Genomic DNA, 11914 nt, shown 5'->3' with positions numbered 1-11914 from the left:
CCCACCCGATCCAAGCACCACGCGGCCGCCGACAGACATCGGTAAATAATGGTGGGGAGGGGAAGGGCAAGGGGTGGGGCGAACCGGCAATTTAACAAATGGTTCGGCCGAAATGCCTAGAACCGGCAGAATCCCACCACTGGATACATCCCAACACAATTAAAGATAGTGACATACCCGCAATCTCAAATCCCGAGGAAGCATCTGCAAAAAAATCTTTCCATTAGGATCTTTCCATCATACTTGATGTATTGAATTACAAATTAATTGCTGTTGTGTACTGTCAATGAAAGTGCATTAATTCCTGTTGCTCATTCTCTTCCCCTGTTGTTCTAGGATAGAAGTGTGGTCCTTCTTTCGCAAAATGACATCAAAGGTTTCCCCACTTCGGAAAGAAGGAAAAAATAATCAAGAAAAACACACCAACAAACAGGATAACGGGGGGGATATTCCACCAGCATATTCCCCTGATATTCAGATAAATAATGGAGAAAAGGTATATTAAAAAAAACCCTCTCCCGATGGGTGGCTATTCTGGGGAATGGCAAAGTGGTGCAAGTTAACATCACACATGTCATGACATCATTGTACAAGTGATGCAAGTTATATAACCTGCTTCCTTTCTAGACTGACATAATTTACATAATTCACAACAGGTGTCTGATCTCATGACTCAGGTGGCATCACTACTGTACATTTATATCTCTCCCCAGTAGTATAGTAAAAATAACAGTAGGGCTGGGGGGAAAATATTAACTACTGGAAACTTGCACTGATTTTCTAGCTAAGTGTCAGCCTATGCCTACCTACAGCTGCAAAACTGCAGCAGATTTATGGTGGCTATTCTCCTTAGCCAAATCAAGGGATCCTGCTTCTTGGGAAGCAGCTTCCTGCTTTCCTGGTGATAATGGCAGCAGAAAGTGAACAGGAAAGCTGGCTTCCTTCTTCCTTCCGGTAAACTGGTTAATTCAGGTTGGGTGAAATTTTGCAGTCATTTGTTGCTAAACTGTTGACACTAATACAACAAAGAGAATGTTGTGTGGTCAGTGAAATGTGGCATTAGCCATTTGAGGTGACTGAATTTCTGCCAAACAACAGCATTGAAATGTGGATTCCCCGTTTGGCATTTATCAACTGATTTTAGAGGACTATGATTAGTGGCTGAATTAGCTAGATTTTACATTCTGTTGAGTATCAGGTCAGACTTCTACATCAATGGGGATTGCCATCTTGTGTTTTTAATTACCTGCACTGCCTGTGCATTTACCAATTATAACTCTTTTCCTCTCTTTGATGTATAATTATATAAGAGGTAAAAGGATGTCGTCTTCATTTTCTTCCACTAGGTCATGTGTATTCCCAATATCATTCTTAATATTGAATTAAAAATAATTTGTAATAGGTAATTAAATACATCTGTGAAGTTATATGTGGCAATATGTCAAAAGCACATGGTGGACTTATTCATTAATTTTGCTCGATTCTCTACCTCCCAAACAAGGAATTATGTGATTAATGAGATAGCTGTAACAGAACAAGACTTATATACCGCTTCACAGTTCTTAATATCCCTCTCTAAGCGGTTTACAGAGTCGTCTTATGGACCCCAACAATCTGGGTCCTCATTTTACCAATCTCGGAAGGATGGAAGTCTGAGTCAACTTTGAGCCGGTGAGAATTGAACTGCCGAACTGCTGGCAGCTTGCAGTACTACATTCTAACCACTGCACCACCACGGCTCAGGAAGGAAAGAAGGCAAAAATCTGCACCAACTTCAACCTAATATAGTCAATAATTATAAAAAGCATACTTTGATCCTTTTTAACTTTCTGACTAAAATTCTGACTTTTGTAACTTCCAGGGCATTGATATATTTATCAACTTTTTGAATGCCATGAATACGGTCTATGGCCCACTGGCAGAAAAAGGAAAAATAGTAGAAACAATTGTAGTAAGTGCATTCTTCTGTACCATTTGTACCAAAAGTATCAGAGCTATGATGATATCAGTCATATAATGGTAGCCCTCAGGTAACAGTAGAACTTGGGATCAGAATTTCTGTAGCTACGTGCTGTGGTCATAAAGCACGATGTCAGATAATTTCCAGTTGCCATTGTTAAGCAAATCACTACAGGTTGTTAAGCAAGGGCATCGTGTTTCCATTTGCAACTTCCTGCCAGCTTCCCTATGCTTAACAACCTTTGTTAATAAGGTCAGAAATGGTAATCTTGTGGCCATGGGATGTGACCGACATAAGTATAAGAACTGGTTGTGAGAATCACTTACTCAGCACATTGTAAGTTTGATCAACTATAAAAGTTTATGCACACAGAAACGTATGCCTGCTTACCTTGTGTGAAAACATTGGTGATCAGTTTAGAAATACCAGTTTATTCTGTTCCTTTGGAGAAGAGAAGGTAGTAGAAGGCAATGAACAGAAAATACCACCAATATGCAAAGTCACTGATGTAGGTGAACATTTTTGGATTGATCCCAGTAGCCTAATAGGGGATGTTACAAGTTAAATGTTTGAGGTTTTGTTTTCTTTGATTACCAATAACCAGGCAGACCCAAACCCAAAAGACACAAAGCATGAAAATTTGCACAATTGATCTGATCTTTGACTGTCCCTTCAGTGGCTGGTGTGGGTGGAGATGTGCATGCTTGTTTTACAAAAGGAAAGCTTACAAAAACTAGTACAGAAATGAATATCAATAATAAAACAATTTTCTATTTACTATACATCTATTTACTATAAACTATCTACAATATGTGCTGTAAAGTCCAGTTTCACTATATTCCCATCTCTTACTTTTTTATCTATATTTATGATTGTCTTCTAAATTTGTGTTGTTTAATCCCTGTATATCTCTATTGTCACTTTGTATACAGATATATAGTACAATTTTCCTATAAATTCAGTCTGTCTTTTATCTTGTCTTTTTTTTTTTTTTGGTCTGTCAAATTCATCATTTTTTCCCCGTCCTGGTTTATTCTCGGCTGTTGATTCTCTTGCTCTCCTTCCCAGGGAAACAGCTTGAAAAACTTTTGGTTTCAGCCTATTCATTTTGACGCCAGTAGCTGCAGAGACCCATGGCAGCCATCTTGTCTTTCCTCCTCCTCTCCTCTTCCCCCTTCTCCCTGTCTCTTCTTAATGCTGCTGTTTCATTGGTAACTGCTGTTTGATTGACAGCTGGGTCATCCTGACAATGGGTGGGGGGAAGCCAAGAAGAAAGGAAAATGGGGGCTCATTCAGTCTCTCCTTCCATAGGATCCAGGATTCACCTCTCTTAGGTCTTTCCTTGAGGGAAGGGGATTGGGGGCCAGAGGTTTTTGGTGCGGTCAAGCCAAGTTAGAGGTTCCTGTCAGAATCGGATGGAGTTTACAGCAGAGATTGCAGCCTGATGGTGAATCATGGATAGTGAAATCTCTCCAGAGAAAGGAGCAATTGTGAGATTGCCTATAATACTCCGTACAGCTGCTCCTCATTAGTAGATGGCAGAAATTGAGGTTTTTGTGGTTGCTTTGTGAGTCAAGCAACTGGGAGTCAAGGGATTCCATCTAAGCTCAGAGTCTTAATACAGCCTTTATGGCAGGGGTGAAATCCAGTGGTGAGATTCAGCCAGTTCGCACCACTTCGGGCGAACTGGTTGTTAACTTTCTGAGCAGTTTGGCGAATTGGCTGTTGGAAGAAATCATTAGGGCAGAGAACCGCTTGTTAAATTACTTGAATCCCACCACTGGTGAAATCTACTCACCTTCCTTACCGGTTTGGAAGTGCACGTGCTGCGCAGACCTCACATGTGCGTGCACATCCACAGAAGGTTAAAAAAAACATTAAAACCAGGAAGTAATGACACCTGGGTGGGTGGGCGGAGCTTTGCTCCACCATCGCTACCAGATCACCGAACCAGTGCCCACAATCACTACTGGATCGCGCAATCTGATCCAAACTGGGAGCATTTCACCCCTGCTTTATGGACAAAAATGGCCTCATTTTTTAAATTGTGTTTGAAATGATTTTTTAAAATTGCTTTTGAAATATTATGAGCTGCAAGTTTTGATCATATTCACTGGTTAAACTGTTAAACATATTCTCTTTTGTGAAAGAAGCTTAAATATGAGTGTAAGGATTTAGAAAAATATTATGTTTTGGAATGAAAAGCAAAAGGGTGTGTAATGTATTGATTCTGGAAAGTTAAAAAATGCATTAAGGAACCAGTTGGATTTGGAATAAGAATTGAAATTAAGTACAGGTAGACTTCAACTTACAAACACAATTGAGTCCAAAATTTCTGTTGTTAAGTTAGACATTTTTTAAATAAGTATTGCTCCATTTTACGACCTTTCTTGCCACAGTTATCAATTGAATCACTGCAGTTGATATGATGTGAATCTGGCTTCCCCATTGATTTCACTTGTCAAAAAGTTACAAAATGTGATCACATGATCTTGGGACACAGCAACAGTCATAAGTATGAGTCAGTTTGCCAAGCATCTGAATTTTGATCACATGATCATGAGGATCATGGTAAGTGTGAGAAGTGGTCATAAGTCACTTTTTTCAGCACCGTTGTAATTTTGAACAGTCACTAAATGAAATGTAAGTTGAGGACTACCTGTATAAGAATCCTACCCATGGGGAACTAGTTATTTTGTTTTTGAGGGAAAAATTGACGGGATTTTGAATGTTGGACACTAGAAGAAGTCAGAAGAAACTAAAGATTACAATTAAAGGAGAAGAATAACAGTGATAGCACATGATAGCAGTATTCCAACATCTAAGATGCTATCTCAAAGAAGAGGAGGTCAGTCTATTATTCAAAGTACCTGAAGGCAGGACAAGAAACAATGGATGAAAACTAATCAAGGAAACAACCAACCTAAACTAAGGAAAAATTTCCTGACAGTTAAAACAATCAGTGAAATGGCTTGCCTCCAGAAGTTGTGCGTGCTCTAATACTGGAGGTTTTTAGGAAGAGATTGGACAACCATTTGAAAAGGTATATAGTTTCCTGCTTGAGCAGTAGATTGGACTAGAAGACCTCCAAGTTACCTTCCAGCTCTGCGGTTCTGTTCTATTCTATTCTACTCTAATCTTATCTACTCTACTCTAATCTACTCTGTTCCGTTCTGTTCCTCAGAATTAGAATAGTGATACAACATGGAACAAAACACCTTAGTGTGTAGAGATGTTTATGGAGATCTGTAAACTATGGACTCTGAAAATAATTTTAATAATGTCAAACATCATAGATGGATGGTGTGCCATTGTTGTTAAAGAAGAGGAACAAACTTTACCAGATAAGACTGAAATGTATTTAAATGTGGATTTATACATAACAAGTTGCAAGAACAAAAGATGAGATAGTGGGATATACAAATGAAACTGGGTCATTTTTTGATATGGACATATCAAGGACATATAAATATTAACCAAAAAAGTAATTTGGATATTTTTTTTAACTTAACTTAACTTACAAAGCAGTTTTGAAGGATTTGCTGAGAGGAGACAAAGAGAAGATGAAAAGAATGTTTGGGGACATTATTTCAAAGATTAAAAGACTTAAAAATACAGGGAAAAAATATAGAGTTGGTTTAATTGATCAAATAGACATATAGTTAAAGTAGACATGTTTTCAAGTAATTTTTTTTTGAACTTTTGCTGACTAGGAGTGAATGACAATGCTCTAAGATTGTCTTTATAGTTAAGATGTGAGTTATCATAAAAAAAGAGAGCATCTATGATTTTTAAGATACAGTAATAAGTTACCTAGTTCTTTGCTTTTCTATTTCTTCCCCCTTTTTCTTTTCTGTTTTTTTAAAATATTTTTTAGTTTATATTTTTAATTGCAATCATTAATAAAACCATTTCTTTAAAAAAGGGAAAGAAGATTTGGCCATTAATTTTTGCTTCTACTGGTATGAAAACAGATTTTGGTGCAGATTATTTTCTGTGGGGGGTGTGGAAGTCTGGAAAGAGAACAGCTTCCTAAAGAAAAGAACATCTAGAGTAGACTATCTGTAGTATTTTCTGTTTTGGAAATGCTGGAATATCCTCAAGAAGTTGTAGGAACATGGGCCAATGCCTGTAATAGGCACAGAATTAATTTTCTCTTTTCTCTTATTTTATTCTAGGAAACCTTGGAGGAACACTATAACCACCCTCTTGTTCTTTTTCTTCTGATAAATTGTATGAATGCAGTTGCTAACTTAAGGTGGGTTTTATCTTCAACAGTCCTTCTATAAAGAATATTAAAGTGATGAGTTTAAAATTAAAATTAGTTCTCTGGGTGACAGAAAGTTTTGCTTTTCAGGAAAATAACCAGAAGTAAAAAGGAAAAACAGCTAACAAATCAATGAGGACGTACCTTAATATCCATAAATGTTGACAATTCAACAATTGATGGCAATAAATCGAATATTTTCCAAAGAACCAAATTTGGTTCTTCCAACGGATTTAAAGATAAATTCTGGATCCTCAAACTTATTGTTTACAACAATATGTAAAAAGAAAATGTGCCTCAAGCAACTTCGCCTCCTCCCCCTACCAAAATGGATCAAGTCTGTTCATTTGTTCATATAAAGATTTCTAATCCCTTTTCTATGATGAACACACACAAAATTGCATGTATTGCAAAAATGCAAGAAAGAAAATATTAGAATATGTACTGCATATCTACATGTAAGCAGAATAATGTTGATTTCAACAGAGCTGCTCCCTCACAAGAAGGAATATGAACTGGGGAACTGGAAGCATCACGGCGATACTGGTTGGGAAATAGCGAAACTCCGATGAGCTTTGCGAAAACCCAACCAGACAAACCGCTGTCGGGGGGGTCTTCGGACCGGAACCGACTTGGAGGGACGGGGAAGAGAGAGAGGTGCCTCGGAAGACCAAGAGGAACAGGCAAGTTCCTTGAAAGGTCAAAGGCAGCTCTTTGATCCGGTGGCAGGGGCCATTGAAATGGCCGCTACAAGCTGGAGCAACCAGGCTAAGTTTTGAGCAGGAGTGGTGATTGAATGGAGTATTGTTACGGGGTGAGCAATTGGCTGACTCACAGGTAAGGAGACATTTTTAAAGCTTGAAAAAAGTCCCAACCCAAAATTAGCAGCTAATTGGCACACAGGAATTCAAAGTGAAGGGAAACAAAAAACAAAGAGGAACTTTAAGATCAAAGCCCTAAAAGAAAAACTTTCCATCTGGATTTAAAATTGGACTTGGAAGAAATTAAAAATAATAAAAGAAAAAGAAAACTGAGGAAAAGCATTCTTTAACAACAAAAGTATTTAATTGAAGAAAAGGAAGTAATTATCTTTGTGGATTAACAATTGACATTTTGTTGCCGGGGGATTTGTGAATTGGAGAGAGACATCTGCTGGTGAAAAGAAAGCATTGCATTACTTAGACCACCGTGGGAAACTACCTTGAGGAGTATTTGTTTAAACAGCTGGAGCATGATTTCAAAAAGGAGTGGAAAGAATAAAGATTCAAACTGGAACGGTTTAAATGTACATTTGAATTGGACATTATTTGGAAATAAAAGAAAAAGAAAACTGAGGAAAAGCATTCTTTAACAACAAAAGTATTTAATTGAAGAAAAGGAAGTAATTATCTTTGTGGATTAACAATTGACATTTTGTTGCCGGGGGATTTGTGAATTGGAGAGAGACATCTGCTGGTGAAAAGAAAGCATTGCATTACTTAGACCACCGTGGGAAACTACCTTGAGGAGTATTTGTTTAAACAGCTGGAGCATGATTTCAAAAAGGAGTGGAAAGAATAAAGATTCAAACTGGAACGGTTTAAATGTACATTTGAATTGGACATTATTTGGAAATAAAAAAGAAAAAAGATATGATATGGACTTGAATTTGAATTATACATAAGCTAAAATAATAAATTCAAAAATCCTTTATCTTTAAATTGATAACATGGAGAGTTGGGAGCATGAGTATGAGGAACTAAGAGAGATGTTTCAAAAGGTGCGAGAAGCGTTTAAGAGAAATAAAGAAGCAGAGGACTGGTTAGAATATAGAAAAAAAGGAAAAAGAAAATATGAGTGAGAAGCAAGAATACAATGTTGAAAAGGAAATGAAGATAAAAACATAGATGATTACACTGGGATTGACAGTGACAGAATAAAAATGGATAGGGGGAAGTATCTCTCCAAAAAGAAGAGAGGAGAAGGAAATGGGAAAAGATTGAGGGGGAAAATTAAAAGAGTAAAAATTAGAGAAAGGAGGCAGAAAGGAAGATACAAGAAAAAGAAAAAGATAAGAGAATGGGAGAAAGGGAGGAAAACATTAAGTAATGGAATTCTGGAGAGACTGAAAGAAAATGGTTAAAAGGGGAAGAAAAATGAATAGCAGAAAGGAAATTAAAACATCAATAGGTTGATTTAAGGGAAGGATATTAGTAGTAGAAACTGTATGTAAGAAGTAAATTAGAAGAAATATATAGATTATTGTAAAAGGGAAGTAAGCAAGGATGAAATGAAGTGTATGTAAGAAGCAAAAAAAAAAAGAAATACACTGTTTAATGGAAAATGGAGTAGATGAAATGTGAAAGATAAAATGGTTTGTAGGTGAAAATAATGGAAAGTGAGATATAAAATTGAATAAAATTGAAATGTTAGTAAATGATGTATGCTAATGAAAGAGAAAAATAATTATTGAACTGGGAATAAGAATTTAAAGAAAATGAGAGGTGGAAGATTGAACTAACTAAAAGGTTGTAAGGTAAAAATGAAATAAGTGAAAATACATTGTTAATAATTAAAAATATATGAGGGGAATTTTGAGAAATACACTCAATAAATGGAGGAAAAACCGGGGTTGTCTGGACACCATAGTGAAAAATACTGAACTGAAAATGAATATAGCAATAGAGAGAGATAAGAAGGAGTAGAGAGACGGAAGAAAGGGAGAAGGAGAGAAAGAAAAAGAAGAAAGGGAAGAGGGGAGGAACAACGGGAGGGGAAATAAGAGTAGGAGAGAAGGTTAGATAGGAAGGAAGAAAGGAGGGGGAGAAAGAAAGGGGAAGTAGAGAAGGAATAGGAGAGGAGGGAAGAAAGTAGGAAGGATAAAAGAAGGGAGGGAGAGGAAAGAAAAAGAGAAGAAAGATTGCTGTAAAACAAAAAAGATGAAATGGAAGAAAGGCAACCTTGGACATGTTTGAACATATCAGGATAAAAACTGAATTATCTAAAAAATAATAAAAGAGAATATATATCAGGAAAATTGGAGAAATTAGAACTTGAGGGCGAAAGAAGATGTGATTTATATAAACAAGCATAGAAATATTAAGATATGATTAAAAATATGGAAAAAGAACACTTTGGCAGAAATTGTAACTAAGTAAAATGTATTTGGATATGTTAAGTTGTATAAGACATGATATGGCCAATACTCTGTTCATAAAATATGTGGGTGTGTGTGTGTGGGGGGGGAAATCAATAAAAACTGATTAAAAAAAAAAAGGAATGTGAACTGTCTAGGACCATGGTCTTATAGCAGATTCATGAGCAGATAATTAGGCTTTGGGCAGCATCAGGAGCACAGAGTCTCTCCTAATAGCAGACTTTCTGTATATGTATATAGTTACAAGCTCTGGTCAGCATCTTGTTAACTCAGAATCTCACACCTCCTGCCAGCAAAATCCAGCCACCCATAACCCCAGACCTGGAAACACGGTTGTTGAATATTGTTTTAAGACGTCTCATAGGAAATGGACCTGAACGGCAACTAGAAATCTGTGATAAGGTAAATTTCTATTAAAATTGAATATATTATAATGTGCATCTATGATACTTGTCTGATTAAAAGTACAACTTTATATTTAATATTGAACTAGAAGGGAATTTTGCATCTTTCCGGTAAAGTGAAGAAGGCAATATACATACTCCACTATTGTTACCACATGATTCTTATGGAATAAATCTTTTTCCAAAATAGGATTTCATTTCATGAAGCAAAACAATCTAGTTTTCTATAGCATATTCCTGAGAACCTATTTGGCACAGGGCTTTAAGATAATATTCTGGGAGACCATGAATTCTAATCCTGATTTAGGCATAAAGCCATCTGGATAACTTTGAGTCAGTCACTCTCTTTCAGTCCCAGAAAAAAGGCAATGCAAACAACTTCTCTAAGCAATCACCAGAAGTCAAGACTAACTCAAAAGAACAACCACCACCTGCATAACTCAGATGCACTATTTCTAGAGAACAACCCTATAATTCAGCAATGATTTGCTCTGTTTTCTTGCAGACCCTATATAGACAAGCTTCCATGGCTTTTGCAGCAATGCTTAAGGGCTTGTTGGCTGAGGCACCAACAATAGAGCATCTCCATAACATCCTGGGGGTAAGTATTTAACAAAGATGAGGGTGAATAATAGTCTGTAAATAGATAGGGAGGGGTCAGCAACCTGCGGCTCTGGAGCCGCATGTGGCTCTTTGTCCCCCTCTGCTATGGCTCCTCAAATATACGTCACAACCGCCAATGTGCGACAACTGCTGGCGGGTGATTTATTGAGCTTTTCAACCCCCGGTAGGCCAACCATGGATAAATCTAAGAAAAGAAAAGTTTAAGAAGAAAACAGAACGTTTAATTCAACTACATATGCTAGCTTCGTGGCCACTCAAGAAATAGTCAGGCATGGGAAGGGTTTTGTGGCTCCCAGTGTTTTCTTTTCTGCAGGAAACAGGTCTTAATGGTTCTTTCAGTATTTAAGGTTGCAGACCCCTGAGACAGGAAGAACCAACCAGGTTCTTAAATCTCACTTCAGCTTTTTGTGCTGTAGGAACAGAACAGAATAAGTGCCTGAATTGTTCTGAATAGGAATGCTGGTACAGTTGGAAGGACCTTGGAGGTCTTCTAGTCTAACCCCCTGCTGAGGTAGGAAACCAATGAGAGAGCAGGCTTGGCATGTGTCATCGAAACTTTTCTGGGCAATGATGGAGGGGACCTCTTTTGGAAATTCATCTTTCATGTTGCAGCTAACCCCTGGAAAGACATGTGATTAAATTATTCTGAAATAGGTTTTTTCCCTTCTTCCATAGCATTTCACAAAGTACATAACATCCAGCAATCGTCTAGAAAAAGTCCAGGCTATTAAGGCCACCAATTATCTATTTATGGAAGCTTATCATAACCTTGGTCTTCATTATGATGTAAGTACCTCATCTTTGTACATGAACCTGAAGATCTAGGATGGGAAACAATTATAGAGATGAGTTCAAAACATCTCTGCTTCCACTTAATCTATGACATCTACAGCAATGGAGGGCGTTCCTAGAGATGGCTTTACAGGCTTTGATGCTTCCCATTTGGAGAAGGCAAGTCAAATTAGTATTTTTCCAGGCAAACCTTAATTAGCAGACCAAAAAAGTAATAGGAATAGAAAATTTATTATTGTTGGATAGAAAGTAAAAAGTGTTCAAAGGTTGGTTGAACACTTCTAATTCTTCGTTATTTTCTCTTCATTCTTCCAGGCTTATGAAATGAGAGAATATTTGGGGAAAATCTGGCACTGTCCGAATAAAGAAAAACAATGAGAAATTTTTTTCCTCCTTATCTACCTGTTTTCTCCCTCTCTCTCTCTCTCTCTCTCTCTCTCTCTCTCACACACACACACACACACACACACACACACACACACACACACACACACACACACTTTTTGTTTTCTCCTCCTTAATTTCTTTGGTCCTACCTGCCAGCTTTCTCTTGGTTTTCATATCACAGAGGATTCACTTCTAATCCATTTTTCTTAGCTGAAATGAGATAATTATATCCTTTAATAGCCAAAGGCTCAGATTACAGTTTGGTGTCTATAGAGTGTTCCTCTGCTACCCAGCAGGCTTTCTGTCTTAAGATTTTTTTTAAAAAGTTGATTGATTCTAAGTAA

General features: G+C 37.2%; 1 protein-coding gene across 1 annotated transcript; it reads left to right on the top strand.

The window, feature by feature from the left end:
• Nucleotides 1-271: 271 nt before the first annotated feature.
• Nucleotides 272-11561, top strand: LOC131190718 (uncharacterized). Its single transcript, XM_058168073.1, has 7 exons — nt 272-496; nt 1862-1951; nt 6139-6218; nt 9657-9765; nt 10273-10368; nt 11067-11177; nt 11499-11561. Exons 1-7 carry the CDS (start codon nt 365-367, stop codon nt 11559-11561), a joined length of 681 nt encoding a protein of 226 aa, XP_058024056.1. The 5' UTR covers nt 272-364.
• The last annotated feature ends 353 nt before the right edge of the window (nt 11562-11914 follow it).

The sequence above is a fragment of the Ahaetulla prasina genome, chromosome 2 (genome assembly GCF_028640845.1).
Source record: "Ahaetulla prasina isolate Xishuangbanna chromosome 2, ASM2864084v1, whole genome shotgun sequence".
In the NCBI taxonomy this organism is placed as follows: domain Eukaryota; kingdom Metazoa; phylum Chordata; class Lepidosauria; order Squamata; family Colubridae; genus Ahaetulla; species Ahaetulla prasina.
The sequence above is the reverse complement of the archived record's forward strand: the minus strand, read 5'-3'. Positions and strand labels throughout refer to the sequence as shown.

Excerpts from the sequence above, each read along its gene's own strand:
- LOC131190718 (XM_058168073.1), top strand. The coding sequence starts at position 365 with ATGACATCAAAGGTTTCCCCACTTCGGAAAGAAGGAAAAAATAATCAA. Across the intron at positions 1,952-6,138 it reads AAATAGTAGAAACAATTGTA|GAAACCTTGGAGGAACACTA; the intron begins GTAAGTGCATTC and ends ATTTTATTCTAG. Across the intron at positions 6,219-9,656 it reads AATGCAGTTGCTAACTTAAG|CAAAATCCAGCCACCCATAA; the intron begins GTGGGTTTTATC and ends ACCTCCTGCCAG.